This window comes from Ovis canadensis, chromosome 6, assembly GCF_042477335.2.
Source record: "Ovis canadensis isolate MfBH-ARS-UI-01 breed Bighorn chromosome 6, ARS-UI_OviCan_v2, whole genome shotgun sequence".
In the NCBI taxonomy this organism is placed as follows: domain Eukaryota; kingdom Metazoa; phylum Chordata; class Mammalia; order Artiodactyla; family Bovidae; genus Ovis; species Ovis canadensis.
The window spans coordinates 47,446,102-47,469,505 of NC_091250.1; the positions used below are offsets into that span (position 1 = coordinate 47,446,102).

General features: G+C 35.9%; 1 protein-coding gene across 3 annotated transcripts in view; it reads right to left on the reverse strand.

Annotated features, from left to right (window-relative positions):
- GRID2 (glutamate ionotropic receptor delta type subunit 2) overlaps positions 1 to 23,404 on the reverse strand; it is a 1,666,133-nt gene that overhangs the window by 385,343 nt on the left and 1,257,386 nt on the right. For all 3 annotated transcript variants that reach the window (XM_069593668.1, XM_069593665.1, XM_069593666.1), the window contains one exon: positions 10,952 to 11,149. In XM_069593668.1, the coding sequence (XP_069449769.1) occupies positions 10,952 to 11,149 (198 nt within the window). The remainder of the gene's footprint in view (positions 1 to 10,951; positions 11,150 to 23,404) is intronic.

Genomic DNA, 23,404 nt, shown 5'->3' on the forward strand with positions numbered 1-23,404 from the left:
ATATTCAAAAGCAGAGACATTACTTTGCTGACTAAGGTCCGTGTAGTCAAGGTTATGGTTTTTCCTGTGGTCATGTATGGATGTGAGAGTTGGACTGTGAAGAAGGCTGAGTGCCGAAGAATTGATGCTTTTGAATTGTGGTGTTGGAGAAGACTCTTGAGAGTCCCTTGGACTGCAAGGAGATCTAACCAGCCCATTCTGAAGGAGATCAGCCCTGGGATTTCTCTGGAATGAATGATGCTAAAGCTGAAACTCCAGTACTTTGGCCACCTCATGCAAAGAGTTGACTCATTGGAAAAGACTCTGGTGCTGGGAGGGATTGGGGGCAGGAGAAGAAGGGGACGACAGAGGATGAGATGGTTGGATGATCACTAACTCGATGGATGTGAGTCTGAGTGAACTCCGGGAGTTGGTGATGGACAGGGAGGCCTGGCGTGCTGCAATTTTTGGGGTCGCAAAGAGTCAGACACAACTGAGCAACTGCACTGAACTGAACATGGAGAAGGTGATGGCACTCCACTCTAGTACTCTTGCCTGGAAAATCCCATGGACAGAGGAGCCTGGTAGGCTGCAGTCCATGGTGTCACGAAGAGTCAGTCACAACTGAGCGACTTCCTTTCACTTTTCACTTTCATGCATTGGAGAAGGAAATGGCAACCCACTCCAGTATTCTTGCCTGGAGAATCCCAGGGACGGGGGAGCCTGTTGGGCTGCTGTCTATGGGGTTGTACAGAGCTGGGCACGACTGAAGTGACTTAGCAGCAGCAGCAGCATACGTGTAACAATTGATAGTTTCCATGTCACTTATTCGATTATTTTTATGTTTCTGAAAGATACCTTTTATTTTTTTCTTTCTGGTATCCATCTTTTCCATGCTCTGATAACAACTTGGCTGCTTTCTTGGGGAGTCAACATTTTCCCTTGCTTCATCTGAGTACTGAGCACTGCTTCCCCCCAGCCATCTCAGTGCTAGAATTGTGTGTAAAACTGAGGTTTTGATGGTGAGAAAGACTCTATGTTCATAGTGGGATGGAAGGGAAGATGAAACTTATGTCTGGACCTGCTGAAGTCACTTTGCAGCCTGAGAAGGAGAGCGTACCTGAGGACTGGGACAACACAATGGAAAGCGAACTGAGATATAGAGACAGCGCTTTCAAGGTCTGAGGACATGAGCCTAGATCTCATCCCTGCATGGCTGTGAAATATTAAATTATCTTTTCACTTCAACTGGATTGCCATTTGCAACCAACAACATCTAGTTAATCTAGCTGAGAAAAAACCAGAAAGGTTATTTTTAAGATAAAGAACTCCTGAATCAGTTTATAAGCAGTTGGGAAGAAAAGATGTGATGGAAACTAAAGACATAAAAGGAAAGTAAAGAAAGATAGAGAGGCAATTTAAATTTCACTCTATGCTGATTAGCCTCAGATGTATCTGATCACCCCAGAGTCCTGTGGAACTCTAGATGCATGTATCAAATACTTATTTCATTTTCTGTTTGGATAACTCCAAGGGCATATCCACAGTGGTTAAGGGGTTGGGCTCTGAAGTCAAATATCTTAAGCTCTTGTACTGATGCTATGTGACCTCAGACAAGGTGCATAGAATTTCATCTATGTAATAGGAACAAAAGTTGTATCTATTTCATAGAATTGTTAGGAGGATTTAAGGAGTCAGTACTCATAAAGCTTTGGAATAGCATCTGGCTACTGTACAGTGTTAGTTACTATTACTCTTTCCAAAATGTTACTCTTGATCCCACACTCCCCACCCTCCCCCAAGTATTTCCTTCCTTAGTTTTCCCTATGCCAGTAAACAGTCCAGTCTCAATTCAATTTGGTTGTGACCAAATATAACAAGCTATATAGTCAATGGACAACAAGCTTAAAGTGATAGGAACAAAAGCCCAAAGTTTAACCTGGTAATAAAGATAGAAACTTCTTTTAAATAAGGCCAAACTTAGCAGGCTTTGCGAGGCTGGTTGACTTTATTAATGAACCATGAGATGTCATTGAACAAGTTCACAGAAGTGTTATTATCTAATGTATGTCTTAAAATGTCCCTTGACTGCTATTCATTCTTTTTTGTCACATCTTTCTAGATACTAACTTTCAGCAGTAAACCAAATGTACAAAATAGTTGCCTCAAATAAGGTGACATTTTAGTAGTGGAAGATAGATGAACAAGAAGATATAGTAAGATGGGAGTATGTGTTAAGAACACAAAACAAGGGAATAGATAGTAGTTGTTTACAGGGTGGCTATGAAGGCCTCTCTAACATCTTTTTAGCAGAGACTGGGAAAAAGAGGTGGAGAGAAAGATACCCGGGGAAGAGTAATCTAGAAAGATGGGATAGAAGTACAAAAAGTCAAGTTCAGCAAGTGTGAGGAAGAGCAAGGAAGTCTGTGGGCCTGGAGTGTGGTGAGGGAGGAAGAGATGGGATTTCAAAGAAAGTTCACTGAGCAGAGTAATTTTAAGGACAGTGTTTACTCTTGGGATTAAAAGGCTATCAAATGGCTTTCAGCAGAGGAGTGACTAGATCACTCTGGCTGCTGTGTTCAAAATATACTGAGGGCAGTTAAGAGTGGAAAGTGGTGGGAAAATGGGAACAGATGAAGCCTTTTACTGCTGCTGTAGCTAAAAAGATAAGAAATAAAGCTTTTGAATAAGAAGATATCATTGACTTTGCTCTTTCTCTTTGCTCTTTCCTATATAGTCTATCAGCAAATTCTACTAGTCCACATTCAAAATATATGTTGAACTTACTATATATATATATTTTTTCTTTAAACTATGAAACCTGATGAAGATTTCACCCATCTATCAGAGTCAGCAGATAAGATGAAACCTGTTTGTCTTCCCTGAAAAGAATTTCTGAATTCATTTGCTATGCTAATATGCACAATAGTTTTATCTTGCCAATGTGGAGACTGCAATTCAAAGAGGTTAAAAACTCTGTGAGGCTTACAAGGCTGGTAACTGTGTTCCCAGTGTTCACAACTAATGTCTGTTTCAATCCAAAGTCTGTGTTGCCACCAAGGATTAGAGAAGAGGTAGAAGGATGCTGAGGTTAAAGAGTAAGAAAACAAGGACTCACACTGGATTCACAGTCTTTGAGTAAACCATGCGCTTTAACAACTAGAAATAAGAAGTGTCAGTAATGGAAAGTAGGACTAGGAGGAGAGACTTGAAAATATGGAAAATGTTTGAAACAGCAACTGTGGAGACGAAATTTTAAAAAAATCAATACCTAATAAATTAAAGGACAATGGAGAATCAGTGAAGGCTCTGTTGATGACATTAGCTAGTATGACACTGAAGAGAATTCAGTCTGCCAAGTTCATGGCCTTCTATAGCAGTAGCCACGTGCAGGATCAGAGAAGTGTGGATGGGGATGAACATAGGGAGAGTACAGAAAAAGATGGAGAGCTGTGGGTGACTTGAGCAGAAATATATGCTTATTTTGAGTTTCAACAGAGTGAGAATTCACTTCTGTCACTTTCATGGTATACTAGAGGCCCAGAAATTTTGCCGATTTTTTTAGACATGTGGGAACCTGATTTCTGTTCTTCATTAGTGAGATGCATGCTACTTTCCTTTCGTTTTATTTTGCCAGTTACCTGTGTGCTTCTGAGGGGGACTTGTCTTATCATCTCTACCAGACAGACTTCACAATATTTTCTTCTCATGCAACTTTCTAGCAAATTTCAGTATCAACATAGATGCCCCTTACAATAATCATTTGGGGCCATTTTTTTTTCAAAAAAAATTTTTGCAGAAAAATTGAGCATAAAATACAAAAAGTTCCCATATATCTTTCTCTGGTTTGCCACTCCTGCATTCCCCAATATAATTTTTATTAACATCTTTCATCAGTAAGGTACATTTGTAGCAGTTGACGAGCCAATACTGATACATTATTATTAACTAAAATCTACAGTTTATATCAGGGTTCACTCTTTCATGGGTTGTGATAAATGCATGGTGTCATGTATGCACCATTGAGTACCATATAGAATCGTTTCACGGCCCTAAAGGTCCCCTGCGCTTCACCCATTTGTCTCTCCCTATCTTGCCCAACTGGGGGCCATTTTAAACTCAAGCTCCTTTCGTCTCCTGTAATATTCCTACTGTGACCCACAGGGTCAGCTTCTGTTAATACATTCCATCCCTGGAACTTCTATGTTTCAGTCTCTGGTAACCTCTTTCCATTCTCCTAGTTCTTCTCACATCTTCACTTAGACTTTATGTGTTTTTCAACCTCATATTCATATCCTGATTCCTTTTTCCAAAATTTTATCTGGTTCCATACCCCACGTCATGATATACTTCCTTGAACATTTTAAGTTTTCTTTTATCTCCCTAAATTTCCTTGCCGAGTTCACCCAGGATATCTCAACTTTGATTATGGATGTTTTCATCTTCACTGCTTAGGCAGCATCGTGTTGGCAATTCCAGCCCTGGTTGAGGGGTACCTCTTTGGGAGACACACAATCAACTGGAGCATTACCAGCTCCTGATACTTGCATTTTACACCTTCTCTTTTGTGTTTTCATTCCTTCCCATGACTTTGTGATCAATCCCTGTGATTAAATCTCTTCTCTTTGAAATTCCAAGAGTGTTTTCTATCTTCCTGACTTATTTGAGTTGTGTTGTAAATGCTGATAATGTAAAATAAAGTTGTCAAGATCATTCTTTAACATGTACCCATTAGAATCTAAATATTATAGTGATTTGAACCCCACTTTTCTCAAACAGATGGTGATATTTATATCATGTCATCTTTGAACTATATTTATATTCCACATGACCTTCACAACATTTTTATCCAAATATAAAATAAAGGCATGCTTAAAAGTCTTTTTTTGCTTACCAAATTATATCTTTGTACAAAATGTATATATTCAAATTCAATCTCTGTTGAACAACCTGTGACCATAATGTTTCAGGTGTAAAATATTTCTTCTGGATTGAGTCATCATTACCTTGCTGCTGTTACTGCTGCTAAGTCACTTCAGTCGTGTCCGACTTTGTGTGACCCCACAAACGGCAGCCCACCAGGCTCCCCCATCCCTGAGATTCTCCAGGCAAGAACACTGGAGTGGGTTGCCATTATACAATATATTGATTCATTAGACTTTAAAAATACTATCCAAAAAAAGAACTCAGTCCTCCTTCATTGTTTTCTTAATTTTTTGTACTTCCATCCTAAACTTGATATACTTGCTATTTTCTATAGTATCAAGGTCTCTGTGTTCTTCTCACTTTTGTTCTTTTACATCAGAGAAAATAATTTATCAGCCACATTAACTCACTCATAACAATTTCTCCTATACTGAACAGAACATATCTCTAATTTATCTATTTCACATTGAAACATCTTTTGGCCAGATCTGTGTTCTCATAAATTTTAAGAGCATATTAATTGCAGAAAGTTATAAAAGTAGTGACGCAGATAAGGAATGGAGGAGACTTTGCTACACTGTCAGTTTTTAAATCAATTCTATATGTTCAGTTCGGTTCAGTCACTCAGTCATGTCTGACTCTGTGACCACATGAACCGCAGCATGCTAGGCCTCCCTGTCAATCACCAACTCCCAGAGTTCACCGAAACCCATGTCCATTGACTCAGTGATGCCATCTAACCATCTCATCCTCTGTCGTCCCCTTCTCCTCCTGCCCTAAATCCCTCCCAGCATCAGGATCTTTTCCAATGCGAAGAGTCAGCTCTTTGCATGAGGTGGCCAAAGTATTGGAGTTTCAGCTTCAGTATCAGTCCTCCCAATGAACACCCACGACTGATCTCCTTTAGGATGGACTGGTTGGATCTCCTTGCACTCAAGAGTCTTCTCCAACATCACAGTTCAAAAGCATCAATTCTTTGGCACTCAGCTTTCTTTGTAGTTCAATTCCTTGCTCTCTCTGGTGGTATTTTCCAGTTCAAGAATTACGTCCATACCTGATTATGTATATACATGATTCTTGACATCCAGTTATAGTGGAAAGTCCCTTTAATACGAGATCATCCCAACCTGATGTCTCAGTGGCAGCCTTGGAAATCAATGTCGAACAATCATATGAACTCAGAAATTTCCCATGTTCCCTCTCTGGATCATTTTAAATGTATTTTTCCATAATCATCGTGACAAAGACTCTAGAAAACATTCTTTTAATTTTTGTTTCTCCTTAGGAAGGCAGACAACCTTGTTAATTTCATGTCTTATTTCATGTATAGAGGTATTAAATGGCAGTATTTACTGTTACTTAAAACATACTTAGATCCATGAAAAATGTCTACACTAGTAAAAAATATATAGCAATAATAAGCTCACTTTTCTGGACCTCGGTCATACATTACTATGCCAATTCAATAGTGATATTTTGCTCTACAGCGGTAAATAAACCTGATAAAATTTTAATATGATGTGTGTATAAGCCAGATAAAATTTTAATATGATGAGTCTTGAATAATCTAAATTACTTTATGATATTTTTACTGCATGACTGTTTGTATATTTGAACTGACATTTTTCAGTTGCTTAAAATTAGAGCATACTTCTCTATTGGTGACAGAAGACAGTTAAAGAGAATGCTGTGAACCTCCCATGTAACATTACAGCAGTCACCTGTAATGCTGGCCGTCCTCTCCACAAGAACATGTTCTCTTCCTCTACCACCCTCTTCATTTCCTTTCCATCTTGCCACCTGTCCCAACAAACTCTTAGGCGTCTCCTCTTTCTGCTTAATAAGTACTTCTGAAAGCCTAGTCAGAATGGCTAAATATCTTTTTGAAGAAAGTAAAAATCTAATTGCAGGAAATAGTGTTAGTTGCTCAGCTGTGTCCGACTCTTTGCGACCCCATGGACTGTAGCCCTCCAGGCTCCTCTGTCTGTGGGATTCTCCAGGCAAGAATACTGGAGTGGGTTGCCATTTCCTCCTCCAGGGAGTCTTCCCGACCCAGAGATTGAACCCAGGTCTCCGGCATTGCAGGCAGTTTCTTTACTCTCTGAGCCGCCCGGGGGGCCGCAAACTTGGCGGGGGGAGGGGTCTAAGTAAAAGTACACAGTAACAGCATGGATCACAAGTCCCTTGAAAGTCTATAATCTGACAGATTAGGTTAGTAGTTCTAATTGCAGTAAGTAAATACATTTATAGTTTTTCTAGCTAAAAAATCACACATTTGTCAGTCAGCTTTTTTAAACCTGAATTTTTGCTTTGTGAAAGGACCCTGCTGATCTTTACATTATCATATAATGATATGCTCTTCCATGCAGATAAAAATAAATTATTATGAAGAACATCTGATGCGAAGAACTGACTCACTGGAAAAGACCCTCATGCTGGGAAATATGGAAAGCAGGAGGAGAAGGGGACAACAGAGAATGAGACGGTTGGATGGCATCACCAACTCGATGGATGTGAGTTTGAGCAAGCTCTGGGAGTTAGCGATGGACAGGGAAGCCTGGTATGCTTCAGTCCATGGGGTTGCAAAGAGTTGGACACTACTGAGCGACTGAACTGATGAAGGACATCATACTATTGCCGTGTGTGATTTTTATGTAATCAAGCCTTAAAATGATTTTAAAAGGTTATAGTTGGATGAAATATTCCCACTAAAATATTTGTCCTCCTCATTTCATAGGTGAGGAAGCAAGTCTCAAAAATTTAACTAATTGGAGCAAGCACACACCAAATTAAAAACAGCAGCAACATCAGACTAATTTTAATGCTTATAACTTTTAACTAGCATTTATTAATAGTAAGTGAAGTTTACTATTACTTGTCCACTAAGATAACTCTCACAGAGTTTTATCTACACTATCTACAGAAAAAAACTTGTATAATGTTTCTTCCTTTTCCTTATATATATTTTAATATAATTGTTTATTTGGGTTCAGTTCAGGCAGGACGCCTCAGAAATACAAAGATAGGATGCTTGTTTCATGTTTATAGTAAGGAACATAAGGTAAAGAGTCATAGATTTAATAAGAGGGTAAGGATTGATGATTCCTGTTTTCCTATTAAAATGCTTATATTAACCTTTTGCAAATAAAATTACATATATAAAGCATTTATTAAATAAACTGGTACTATTTTTCAAGATTTAAAGAATATGAAAAACAGCTTTATTATTTTTCCTGCCACTGTCCTCAACACTTCTCGTTTGTTTCTCTTCTACATCTCTTGGAAACAACTTAGAGCAGTGAAGGGAAATTGTAGTTTCAGGGATACAAAGTTTAGTACTAAACCACAAACTTAAAAGTGGTTAAGATGGTAAATTTTATGTTGTATGTATTTTACCATAATTACCTTTTTTTAATCTTAAAAAAGAAAACTTGAAATGCTTTAAATCTCCCTGCTCATAGATGATTTAAAAAAAAAGTGATTGAGATGTTCCCAAATTTAGTATTTAAAACCCCCAAAATTACATGACATTGCTAATGACAATTTGTAAAAACTGATAAAAAAAAATGTGTTCAATAATGTTTAAAGTGCATTATAATCATGGTAAAAAAAAAACTAAATTATCTTTCTATAATTATTCTTGCTGTAAAAATATTATCAAATTGTTTACATATGAAAAAACAATAAAAGAATACACAGTCACAATGTAAAAAGAAGAAGAAAAAATTACAGATCTGGCAACAAGGGAATATTTTTTAATTGGGTTAACCCAACAAAGAATAATGATAAATTCAGGGTCAAATTAAAAAAAAAAAAACCTCACAAATTGAATAGGCTGTGTATCAGTCAAAAATAGGCATAAACTGTAGGCTCTTCAACCCTTTAAAGACAGTAACTGCTTTGGGTGAGTTCCTTTTTTCCATAGCTCATTCACTGAGAACACACCTCAGTTAGACAATAGAAAGTAGCTAGAGCTCAAGCAGAAAGTCAGAACCTTATTAGCTTGATGTGTCAGAGGATGGTGTTTGAGGCATACAGACTGTTCAGAAATCAAAAGGGACTCACGTAACGGGGGGAGCCACAGAGAAAGAAGCCCCATAATCTGTGTATAAGCTTCCCTCAAATCATTGGTTGACTCCTAACCAACACAAGCATAAGAATAATTCTAGTTGTCTAGAATAAAAAAGTTACTGAATGAACTTAATGGAAATTGGAGATGGCAAAGAAACAATCAATAACCTGAAAGCACATCAAGATATATTAACTAAACTAAAGGTCAGAGAGTAAAATATCATAATAAAATAAATAAGACCTCAGGGATGACCACCCCTATATAAAAAAGGAGCAAAGTACAAATGATGGCTAACTTCTCATCAGAAACAACATTTGGCAAAAGACAATAGAATGATATATTTAAAATCATGAACATTTAAAAAAATATGTATGGTAATGAATGTTAACTAGACTTATTGTGGTAATCATTTGCAATATATCTATACATCAAATCAGCATGTCATAAACTTGAAACTATTTATATTATGTTGTAAACATTGATAAATAACTACATTATATATGTATGTTAACCAGGTTGTGTATCAATGTTATTATGATATAATAATGAAAACATTTATGATTGTATGAAAAATTATTTTGAATGATAATTTTGCTTTGATTTTTGAAATAAAAAGTTATTCTTGCTTTAAAATCACCAGCCTTGATTTTAGGTATAAAATAAAAAGTAAAAAGAAAAAGATAATTTGATTATAAGTGACTGTGTTCTGAGACTCAGTGCTCTTGTCAAACATAAATCAAAATTAGCAGTGTCACTATTTGAAATATTTGAAAACACTAAGTACCTACCAAAAATAATCCTATCAACTCAGAATTTGTTATATGCTAAAAATATTACTCAAAAATGAAGGTAAACAAAGACATTTTAAGGTAACCTAATGTAAAGAGTATATGCCACTTGTAGGATTGGACTACAAGACATTCTAAAGGGAATTTCTTCACGTTGAAGTAAGTGATACCAGTTAGAAGCTGCCCCAGAAATAGTAGAAAAATAGTTAAAATATTAGACACTGTCTCCATTCCTTTTACACCTTTGAAAGTCAATTGATTAAATAAAAAGTATAAAATTTCACTTTGGAGTTCATTAAATATAAATATATAACCACAATAACACAAAGGCTATGGTGAGTATAAATGGAATTATATTGCTGTACATTTATTATTTTTTAAATGAGAAGTGATATGATTTTAATCTACATAAAGTATGATAAGTTAAGAATGCACATTACCATCCTAGACTAACCACAGACAAATAAACAAAAACCAAATAAATACAAATAAGAAGCTAAATGGGAAATAAAATCAAACACACAAAAAATCAGCTAACCCAGAGGAAGGCCAGAAATGAAGGAACAGAGGGAAAAATGAGATACACAGAAATCAAATAGTAATTTATAGACATAAATATGACTATTCAACTCATTAGGAAAGCATAATATTTAAAAATGTGGTGCACTTTAATAACAGAGCTTCCAAAAAGGAAGCAAAAACTGATAGGAACAGGGATAAAGTAATGGGGAAATTTAAAACACTTCTCTGAGATTTGTAAGAACAAGGAGAACAATAGAAGTTAAGAGTATCTTTATCTTATTTAGATCAAAAAATGAAATGATCAGTTCTTAAGTGATCAGAACCTTATTTATTTCTTGAACTTGTGTTTTAAAAGAACACAATGACATGAATTATGTTTGGAAGAGGCATTGTGACTTCATCATGTACCAAACAGTGATAATATGTTTGGAGTATAACTTTGGTAAAGGTAAATCCTTGCCCTAAATATTTTTCAGGACATATTTTGAAATTTAGGTTTGTATTGTCATCAAGTTTTCTTTCCACAAAGTTCATGAAATAGTGTAGGCTGAGACTTGCATTCAACACTACCACGTAAGGCCTTGCCTTACACTTATTTTAAAAGAAATTAACTTTCAAGGGTTATAGTCAAATTTAGATATGTGATAAACAAACAAATACTTACCTTAAACACTAGTTCTCCTACCAAGCCATTCCATGTTCCATCTTCTTGTGGGCTTCCATACTTGTGATCCGGTGCAACATAAATTTCATAGTTAAAACCCAGGTAGTTGGATAAGGCATCCAGAACATCAATGGAGAAGCCTTGATATTTTTTCGGCTTACCCAGGACATTTTCAGACACCATTACAAAAGGTTCTTCCTACATGGAATTAAAAGAAATCGTTGGTGTCAATCTATAGTGCTCCTTTAAAGCAAAGATTAATTCTTCAAAGAATTCAGCTTACAGTTTAAAATTGATTTGTACTGTGAGAGAATAACTTTGAAATAAAACTTATGTGTTATTAATGCATCCTTTTATCAAACTGTTTAATCACCCAGTTTCTTGTCATCTCTCATTTAATTATTACTATATAAAAAAATTAGATACAAGTGATTACAAAATTTCAGGAACCATAAATTCATTTCTCTTGCCACTTCAGGATGAACCTAAGATTCATCAAAAATATAATCATATTTAGGAAACCATGAATTTATTGTTTCTATCCTTGGGTAGTTATTGTCTATATTTGTCAAAATACATAAAATATTTTCAGAGATATAATAGACACAAATTGTTTTGAAAAGATACAAAAATTCTAAGAACTTACAATTTAGCTAAAATTTATAATATCACATTTACTGGGAGTTATTTGCTAAGTAATTTTGAAGCTTGGATATAAACACATATTTCATTGCAAAAGTAGTTTCTCCACTACTGTTATGAAAAATTCACTTACCTTTCTGGTAATCTGTGTAATTTAGTAAATTTAGCAAATTGGTTTCCATTTCAACCTCTTTCATCTTTTTGCATTGTTGTGCTGTTACAGTTAACAAATGGTCCCCTTTCACTTTTTAGAGCACCTAGTGTTACGAGCACTAAATTGGTCTGACACATGCTGGCAGACTACAGAAAATTAGATAACCTATTTCTTAATTTTCTAAACTTGTTCAGAAAACTTTCAGCAACAGTAATATTTACAGATAAGCATCCACAGTGTATATATCTACCTAGTCCTGTGGGCAGGTTATCATCTATCCTCCGTCTAAGCCAGGATACCTAAGGATTGTAACCTTAAGGACTCACAAAATAGCCTTTATTGAGTTATAAAATAATACTTGGCTTTTGGCTCTTACTCAAAGACACTAAGTCAGTGCCTTATAAAATCAGCTGCATCTATGATAGGAATATTGTTCACCATAACATTCTGCTGCTGCTGCTGCTAAGTCGCTTCAGTCGTGTCAGACTCTGTGCGACCCCACAGATGGCCTCCCACCAGGCTCCCCCGTCCCTGGGATTCTCCAGGCAAGAACACTGGAGTAGGTTGCCATTTCCTTCTTTAATGCATGAAAGTGAAAAGTGAAAGTGAAGTCACTCAGTCCGACTCTTAGCAACCCCATGGACTGTAGCCTACCAGGGTTCGCCAGGCAAGAGTACTGGAGTAGGGTGCCATTGCCTTCTCTGACCATAACATTCAATTCTCCATAAATATTACCATAAGTTTTTATATTGTTCAGAGGCAATAGAGCTTTATTTTGCTTCAGTAATGCCTTTTTTAAAATAATGAAAATAAAGTAAACAATTATTTAGATAAACTATTTCACTTTAGATACCCAGGAGACCACGATGCTCATCTATATATAACTATGTTGACATTGTGGTATTTGTAATTTTCAAAAAAATCTTGATTTTCCAAATTGCTGATACTTTTTTATTAAAAAAATGGTCTTGTTAAACTGTTTATAACTTATCTTAGAGCAAAATAGATTAGTAAATGAACAGCTGGATGAAGGAGATGACTGCTATTTGTTCCCCAGTAGTGGGAACAATTAATCACTCTTCATTAATTATACATATCTATTTTCAAATCAGCAGTTGAGAATATAGACAATCCACAATTTCCCTTTAGGCAAAGTGAGACCATGTAACCAGTTCTGAGAAGTGTGATGTAACCAGGGTGCTTTGTGCAACTGTTTTTGTGTCCTTTCTACTTCTTCCAGCTGGCATGAACACATAACAACTGGAAGTTCTGGTAACTATTTTAGCTCACACATAATAGAAATAATACAGAAGTGTATGTCCTTGACATTTGAAATGCTATAGAAGACTCACACTGACTCTCTACTGTTCTAAAACATAAAAAAAGAGAAGAAAGAAAGAAAACCTCAATTTCTTATTGTTGTTAAGCTCAAGATATTTTTCTTTGTTTGTTTTTTTACCAGTATTTGATGCTAATGAACAAAGATAGATTGATATATATCAATAGGTTGGAAACTTTGAGAATAAATGAAAATTTTTAACACTTCTGACTTGTTTAATCTAATGATATCAACTAAATAAAAAATAAAAATTCAACAAATCCTTTAATACTATGCATAAAATACAGAACATTTTCTTGATTCCAAATTAAAACTTCCATCTAATATAGCAGAGTTTATCACTGTTCATTATATAACCTAGTTAATGATGCTGCATTGCACAATGCATCTGTGACCTGAAGTCACAAAGTCGTTCAGAATAGGTCAAAGAAATTCCAAAATAAAGACCATATTCAGAGAGCATGAAAATAAGATCAGGAAATTCTAGAATTAATTGGGCCTTGATTATTTCTATTATGCTGTGCATGCTGGCAACAGAGAGCATGTACTTATTTCCTTATACACATCTCATTCATTGCTATATTTTGAACATCTACCCATCAACAAACTAATGGAAAGATGCTTCTTAAAGATCTTATTGGTCCTCTACGAATAATTTTGACCATATATATTCTTTATTTAGCCATTGACTTAAAATCTAACAAATCTCTTAGGTTCAGCAGCAATTTAATCACCAGGAAATGGAAAACCGGTCTTTAAGGTGACATTTGGAAAATTAAGAGGACTAATTATAATGCAAAGCTAACTGCTCTATGTGGCAAAAATAATACCCCAATGTATGCTTTCATAGGAAATAGTGATTCTTTTCAGCTCTATTAACATATCTTTAGAACAATTGTTTAATATGCTAAGTTGTGTCATATTTGCATAGTATGCTGAATTTACCCCTAGAAAATATTTTTAATTGCAACTTTGTAAGTAATTCCCTAGGCAAATGGATCCCTTTCAGAAGTTTGTTGTCAAAGTCTGTTCGTAGCAACATCAGCTACAAATGATTAAAGATACAGAATAAAAATGATTATAAACTAAGGGTTTTTTAAAGAGAGCTGATGAATTATTGATGAACACGCTTTTTAATTGTACATCCTAAATAAACTTTATTACATTTTATCACTGTCCTCTAGATCAATGTTCTTAAGCTTTGTTCTTAAGCTCTATTACACATTTGGATTGCTATGCATAAATCCTACCTCAGACCAGTTGTGTTTTATGAGGACAATCAGCCAATATAGTGGACAAGTAAACATAGCAACAGAAATTTGACTGAAACTCTGGGACTGATAATAGAAAAGATACTTGCTCCTTCTCTATGGCAATACTGAGCTTGGTTTAATCACTTTTATCTATGTACCTGTTTCCAAAATTTATTCACTCATTGACTCATCCATATAACATGCATTAAGCAGTTACTGAATCAACTTACTACCCTCAATATAGTGAGAGATACTGGTGAAAAGTATCTTCAAAACAGACTGTAACCTAGTATTGGAAAAGCTATGTACTCAAAAAACATAAAGTAAAACTTGACTATCACATACCATGACTGGCACGAACAGAAGACCAGAGCAATACAAAGGAAATTGTAAAAATAATGGAAATAGGGAATTCCATAGTGGCTAAGGCTAAGGTCCAGTGGCTAAGGCCCCACACTCCCAATGAAGGGGGCTAAGGCTGGATCCCTGGTCAGGGAACTAGATTCTGCAAGCCACAACTAAAGGTTTAAGATTCTACTTGCCACAATGAAGACTTGGCCTTGCCAAATAGATATGAACAAAAGAGCAAAATCACTATGCCGGGGGTTACAGGCACCCACTATTTCAACAGATAAGAAAAATTAGAAACAAAAGTTTCAACTCAAAATCACACAATAAGATACAGAAGACAAAGGCATTGTCTCAGCTCATCTTACTTCAACTTTATCTCTTTGGACCTCAAAATTTTCAATGAGTAGATTAAAATATAAAATACCATAATTTGTTTCATATTTTAAAACAAGTTAAGTTGGTGTCAGACTGATAGACTCCAGATTCCTGACAGAAAAAAAAAATCCTCTGGGAAGAAAGTATTTTAATTTTACGTCTTATATTGTCCCTTCAAAGAGTTGGTTGAATATTCTGTCCAAAGCAAAAGTTAAAGATATTATGTAAAGTGTTAGTCACTCGGTTGTTCCTGACTTCTGTCAGCCAATGAACTGAGGCCTGCCAGGCTCCTCTGTCCATGGAATTCTTCAGGCAAGAATACTGGAGTGGGTTGGCCATTCCCTTCTCCAATTATGTAAAAGGAAATTATATTTCATATATAGAAGCAGCAGGAATAATATATAACAGAAACAGATCCTTTCAAGAAGGTAAATGTTGAAATTTTCAAATGCATATTACAAAAATTGTGTTTACTATTTTTATGGAAATAGGAGAAAACTCTTTTGGCAGGAAATATAAAACTAAAGAAAGAGTCATTGTTAAAATTAAAAAGAACTAAACAGAAATTTAAGAGTTAGAAAAGACAATGACCAAAGTTAGTAAGTAAATGACTGAGTTTTTCAGCATAATTGGAAACAGATGAATAAAGATTTAGTGACCTGTTACATATTAGAATTAATATCCAGGGTACAAAGGGATAAACAAAATCAAAAAAGAATGGAGGGTTAAGAGATGAGAAGCAGAAAGAAATATGATGATATTAGTATGATAATCCCAAACAGTGTTAAGGATATGAAGAAATAGGAGTTATCATGACTTTTGATGACGTTTAAATTGGTGCAACCACTTTGAAAAACATCTTTACATACATAGTAGAGACTGAAAATACTTATATGTGAGTTAATTTTGCCTGATTTTGAGTGCTACATAAAATATTGCCTAGTATGAAGATATGGACAGCTATGTCCTAGCAATTTCACTCTGAATATGAACACCCCAGAATGTCAGGCACCAAAATATATCCCCAAGAATGTTAATAGCAGTATTGTCTATAGTAGTCCAAATCTGAAATAATCTCAGACCATGAACTCCTTATTGCCAAATTCAGACTTAATATGAAAGTATAGGGAAAACCACTAGACTGTTCAGGTATGACCTAAATCAACCCCCTTAAAATTATACAGTGGAACTGAAAAATAGATTCAAGGGACTAGATCTGATAGACAGAGTACCTGAAAAACAATGGACAGAGGTTTGTGACATAGTACAGGAAGCTTGACTATGCCAAAGCCTTTGATTATGTGGATCACAATAAACTGTGGAAAATTCTGAAAGAGATGGGCATACCAGACCACCTGACCTGCCTCCTGAGAAATCTGGATGCAGGTCAGGAAGCAACAGTTAGAAATGGACATGGAACAACAGACTGGTTCCAAATTGGGAAAGGAGTATGTCAAGGCTGTATATTGTTACTCTGCTTATTTAACTTACATGGAGAGTACATCATGAGAAACGCTGGGCTGGAAGAAGCACAAGCTGGAATCAAGATTGCTGGGAGAAATATCAATAACCTCAGATATGCAGATGATACCACCCTTATGGCAGAAAGTGAAGAAAGCCTCTTGATGAAAGTGAAAGTGGAGAGTGAAAAAGTTGGCTTAAAGCTCAACATTCAGAAAATGAAGATCATGGCATCTGGTCCCATCACTTCATGGGAAATAGATGGGGAAACAGTGGAAACAGTGTCAGACTTTATTTTGGGGGGCTCCAAAATCACTGCAGATAGTGACTGCAGCCATGAAATTAAAAGATGCTTACTCCTTGGAAAGAAAGTTATGACCAACCTAGATAGCATATTCAAAAGCAGAGACATTACTTTGCCAACAAAGGTCCGTCTGGTCAAGGCTATGGTTTCTGTGAAGAATGTTGAGCACTGAAGAATTGATGCATTTGAACTGTGGTGTTGGAGAAGACTCTTGAGAGTCCCTTGGAATGTAAGGAGATCTAGCCAGTCCATTCTAAAGGAGATCAGTCCTGGGTATTCATTGGAAGGAATGATGCTGAAGCTGAAACTTCAGTACTTTGGCCACCTCATGCAAAGAGTTGAGTCATTGGCAAACACTCTCATGCTGGGAGGGATTGGGGGCAGGAGGAGAAGGGGATGACAGAGGATGAGATGACTGGATGGCATCACTGACTCGATGGACATGAGTTTGGGTGAACTCCGGGAGTTGGTGATGGACAGGGAGCCCTGGCGTGCTGTGATTCATGGGGTCATAAAGAGTCGGACATGACTGAGCAACTGAACTGAACTGAACTGAACAGGAAGCAGGGATCAAGACCATCACCAAGAAAAAGAAATTAAAAAAAGGCAAAATGGTTGTCTGAGGAGGCCTTACACATAGCTGTGAAAAGAAGAGAAGTGAAAGGCAAAGGAGAAAAGGAAAGATATACTCATTTCAATTCAGAGTTCCAAGAATAGCAAGGAGAGATAAGAAAGCCTTCCTCAGCAATCAATGCAAAGAAATAGAGGAAAACAACAGAATGGGAAAGACTAGAGATCTCTTCAAGAAAATTAGAGATACCAAGGGAACATTTCATGCAAAGATGTGCTTGATAAAGGACAGAAATGGTATGGACCTAACAGAACAGCAGATATTAAGAACAGGTGGCAAGAATACACAGAATAACTACAAAAAAAGATCTTTACAACCAAGAAAATTACAATAGTGTGATCACTCACCTAGAGCCAGACATCCTGGAATGCAAAGTCAAGTGGGCCTTAGGAAGCATTACTACAAACAAAGCTTGTGGAGGTGATGGAATTCCAACTGACCTGTTGAAAATCCTAAAAGATGATGTTGTGAAAGAAAGTGCTGCACTCAATATGCCAGCAAATTTGGAAAACTCAGCAGTGGCCACAGGACTGCAAAAGGTCAGTTTTCATTCTAATCCCAAAGAAAAGCAATGCCAAAGAATGCTCAAACTATCACAAAATTGCACTCATCTTATGTGCTAGGAAAGTAATGCTCAAAATTCTCCAAGCCAGGCTTCAACAGTATGTGACCCATGAACTTCCAGATGTTCAAGCTGGATTTAGAAGAAGCAGTGGAACCAGAGATCAAATTGCCAACATCTGATGAATTATTGAAAAAGCAAGAGAATTCCAGAAAACATCTACTTCTGCTTTATTGACTATGCCAAAGCCTTTGTGTGAATCACAAAATGTGCCGAAAATTCTTCAAGAGATGGAAATACCAGACCACCTGACCTGACTCTTGAAAAATCTGTATGGAGGTCAGGAAGCAACAGTTAGAATTGGACATGGAATAACAGACTGGTTCCAAATTGGGGAAGGAGTACATCAAGGCTGTATACTGTCACCCTGCTTATTTAACTTATATGCAGAGTACATCATGACAAATGCTGGACTGGATGAAGCTCAAGCTGGAATCAAGATTTCCAGAAGAAATATCAGTAATCTCAGATATGCAGATGACACCACCCTTATGACAGAAAGTGAAGAAGAACTAAAGAGCCTCTTGATGAAAGTGCAAGAGGAGAGTGAAAAAGTTGGCTTAAAACTCAACATTCAGAAAACCAAGATCATGGCATCTGTCCCATCACTTCATGGCAAAGAGATGGAGAAGCAATGAAACAGTGACAGACTTCAGTTTTTGGGCTCCAAAATCACTGCAGATGGTGACTGCAGCCTTAAAATTAAGACACTTGCTCCTTGGAAGGAAAGTTATGACCAACTTAGATAACATATTAAAAAGCAAAGACATTACTTTTCTGACAAAGTTCCATCAGGTCAAAGCTATAGTTTCTCCAGTAGTCATGTATAGACGTGAGAGTTGGACTATAAAGAAAGCTGAGCAACGAAGAATTGATGCTTTTGCATTGTGGTGTTAGAGAAGACTCAAGAGTCCCTTGGACTGCAAGGAGATCCAACCAGTCCATCCTAAAGAAAATCAGTCCTAAATATTCATTGGAAGGGCTGATGCTGAAGCTGAAACTCCAATACTTTGGCCACCTGTTGCAAAGAACTGATTCACTGGAAAAGACGCTGCTGCTGGGAAGATTGAAGGTGGGAGAAGAAGGGAATGACAGAGGATGAGATGATTGGGTGGTATCACCAACTCTATGGACATGAGTTTGCATAAACTCCGGGAGTTGGTGATGGACAAGGAGGCCTGGTGTTCTGCATTCCATGGGTTGCTAAGAGTCTGACATGACTGAGTTACTGAACTGAACTGAGAAATAATCTAAAAATCCAAATGTACATCAACATGGAAAAGTGCATACATTGTGGTATATTAATACAATGTAGTATTAAACAGCTTAAAACTGAAGAAATTAGGGTGATACCCAATAACATGAATGGACCTTTACAAGAATCGTGATGAGTGAAAAAAAGCAATATTCCAAGGAACAGCTTAGTTCCCTTTTTGTAACATTCAAAAACCTGGTGAAATAGCTATGTGTTTAAGGAGTCACACATTAAACAGGTGGAGACACTATAAAGAAAATCAAGGGAGGAATCAGCTTTGGCTGCTCTGGGATGCTGGAGAGGGTGTGATTAAAGAGATGCACAAGGATAGCTGCCTCTTGTAGGTAATGACAGCATTCTATCTTTTGTTCTGAGCAGTGGTTATCTAGATATTACTTTACTATGCATTAATTAATGGTTTAAACTTTTTTGTGTATGGGTGTTATATTGTAATATAAATAAAAATAAAGTGGGAGAAGAAAATGGAAGATGTTGAAATCATATTAAGGTTACTGTCTTTTATCTGTCAGGGAACCAGAACTTTGTGGAAGGGAAACAACATAATCAGAAAGTAACTTTGAGAGAAGAGTGTAGAACGGATTGTGACAGAGTGGGGAATAAGGGTCCTTTGTAACCATACAAATGACAGGGGATTATGGCCCACGCCTGTTAAACATAGATTTGAAAGTTGTATACAGGTGGGTTGGAATCTTCTATTACAGGGACAGAAAAAGGAAAAAAAGAAATTATAAAACCCTGCGTTTAAAATTCATTTCCCAGCAATTAGTTTCAAAGAGTATTAATATGACTGAGTCTAAATTGGTAAAAATGTGTCTGCCTATTAAATGAAAACAAATTGCAGACTTCGATTTGCTGATCATTTGGATGAAAGAATCTCTAAACACTATCCTCAGCAACTGGAACAAATGACGCTTTCACTGAATGCCTGTAGTTTATCAATCTTAAAGTGTTAGCATGAGGATCCATAGACTTGCTTATAGAAAAATGGGTTTCTGTCGTTGATAATTTTCATATTAGCAAGGATTTATTCACATCACTTGTTAGGTTATTAGATAATAACTTCATAATTCTGAACTTGTATTCAATCACTTAAAAAATCTCATGTTAATTGCTTAGTTGATTTACAACAATGTTTGCAACTTGCAGACTTTGTTGTTAAATCTCCATATTTTAATAGCTATGCAATACTGTTTGCTAGTGATAGAGTTTGGAAAAAGCATCTGACATTTTTGATAGGTGCAAGCGACAAGCTCTACTGTGAAGTCTTTACTGGGGGCTTTATAGAAGATAAAATATGCATGACTTCACAGAATGCCGGGATGGTCAAAACTTGGAGTGAGTCACCGGAAATTCCTTACCATTCTGCTCACATGTGCAGCTCAAAGACATTAACTAGAGAATGAGAATATTTCTTAATGACCTGTTTAAAAACTTCTCCCCATAAACAATGCTCCTGGCTGAAGCAAACAAGAACTGTCTTCATGCACAGTGTGAGCTTATATTTTGCTTAGGGATGACACATTCCACTGTGATATATGCAGAATTAATGACTATCATTCTTCTTGGAAAAAAATCTCATTATTTTTATAGACCATATACAAAATATTAGAAACTACTATACGTTTAAAAAGGCAAAAGGTATGGAGTTGGTTATTAAAAAGATATTGAATCACCAGGACAGGAAAACAAAAATAAAAAACATCAGAAGAGGAATAAAGAATCTAGGTGTTGTAAAAACAAAAACATCTGAGTTGCATGGAGAGAAGAAAACCAGCTCACAGGGATATGCAATGAAAAATCCGCAAAAGGACTGTACGCAGGAACAAAGATTTAGAAAATATTGTACTAATATAATTTTTGCTTAAATATATCAGACAATATATTATCTTTGCTTAAACATATTTATCAGACAAGATTCTAATTATAAATAATACCAGTAAATAAAAATATTTACTCACTCTAATTTCCTAAAACCATACCTTACCATTTCTGACTCCTATTTTGTAAGCGATTATATAAGTGAAAAAGATATTTTAAATTGAACATAAAGCTATTGGTATGCAAGGTAATTCATTTTCACAATAAGATGTTTGATTTTATACATTCCTTTCAAATCATGAAATGGCTATATTTTAGTGACTTAATGGAGGGTGGCAAAACCAAAAAATATGTTTCTTTTGTTTCTATGAGAATCTGAAAGAAACATAAGATTCTGTAACTGGAAATACAAGGTTATCAAGGACAATGAATGATCACAACAATCCTGAGTACATTAGTTTTCATTTATTGGCTTTCCCTCACAGGCATTTGAAAATACATTTTAGGAGGCTTAGATTTTATAGATCACAAGATTACCATATATAAACTTAGAAATATTAGACTTTTGGTTTGCTTTCTGAATATAACTGCTGGATAACACTTACTGTTTGTTTGGTCCTGTCTTCATTATTTTGCTAAAATTCAACACTCACATGAACCTTACAAGGGCACAGCCACATACAAGAGTCAATTCTATTGCATATTGTCAAAAGTTTACTAGCACAGAATACTTTGTAAATGCAGTCATGTCAAATAAAACTATCAAAAGTATGTTTTGAGATATAGATTATTGCAACTGCAAAAAGTGATTGGCTTCACCAAATGTCAGAATTCTACAAAATATTTAACTCAAGAACCTGGTAACATCTGACTTCCAAATGATGATAATGTTTACAAACACTCTGGTTGATACAGTCATAGTCCTATAAAAATATTGTCTATAACAGTACTGTTAGTACTATCAGCAGAGCTTTATGATAAGACAGTCTATGTCAGGACATAAGGATGTTTAATAAATATAAAATGAAGCTAATTAAATGTGAGAATACAATAAAAAGTTAAACTTGAAATACTTAAAGTTAGTGGTATATCTATCCAAAATAATATTATTGCAGAACAACAGCAGAAATTAATATATCTATTGTGATTCAAGAGTGTTAATGCTAGGCAGTGCTATGCTAAGCACACAACAATGAACAAAGCCAACAATAAACAGACCTCTCTATCCTTCTAGACCTACATGCTAATGGGAGTGATGGACAATACACAAAATAAGCACTGTTTATGTTACATCAGGTGATGACAAGAACTGTGGGGAGAAAATTAAATAAATATTGAGGACAAAGAGCATGTGAGAAAGTGTTGTACCTTCCCTTCAAGGAAGAGCCTCTGTAGAAAAACCTTTCAGACTGAAAAGAGAGTAAGTATAAATGTGTCAGCAGGAATCTCTCTGATGTGACTGAGAAATAGAAGGGACACTGGTGTGGTAGGAACTGAGGAAGCTAGGGTCAGATAGGAAATATCTGAGAGATAACAGGTGTGTGTCCAGTGGAACTTCAACGGTACTTTTAAGCCCCTGTGACGACTTTAGCTCTTACTTTGACTGAGATGGGCAGCCTGATGGGCTCTGAGCAAAGGGGAGTGTGTGATCTGCTATGTTTTAACAGTTTTCAAGACAGTTGATAGTTGCTATTGACAGAAAGCTAGAAGGGCCAAGGACAGAAACCAGGAGAGTAGTTAGGAGTCCTTTGCAATAAGCCAGTGAGTTAGGCAGTAAGTTTGAATTTGATGTGAAGTAATTGGATTCTGGGTAATTTTTGAAGGTAAAGCTGATGAGATTCACTGATACATCAGATGTGCAGTTATTAGTACTTAGTGAGAATTGATAGGATGCTATGCCATACTTCTGGAAATTCTAAGTGGAGACCTCAGCCTTTAGAAGTATACAGACTTCTGAGATTCTCCCTGAATGTTTTTCATTTGGCATATGCAACATAATTTTATTACAGGGATTAAAACTTTCAATCAATAGACCAAAGTCCTTAGGGTGAATGTCCAATACAGAATCAAAGGTAATATTTTGAACAAACCTATTGCATTGAATGCAAAATTAATACTCACTCAAATTTAATAGAAAGAAAATGTGCACTTTCTTTTTATACTGCATATTTGTGATTCACATAATCAGTTAAAAGAGAAATAATATTTAGCAGAAGAAATAACAATC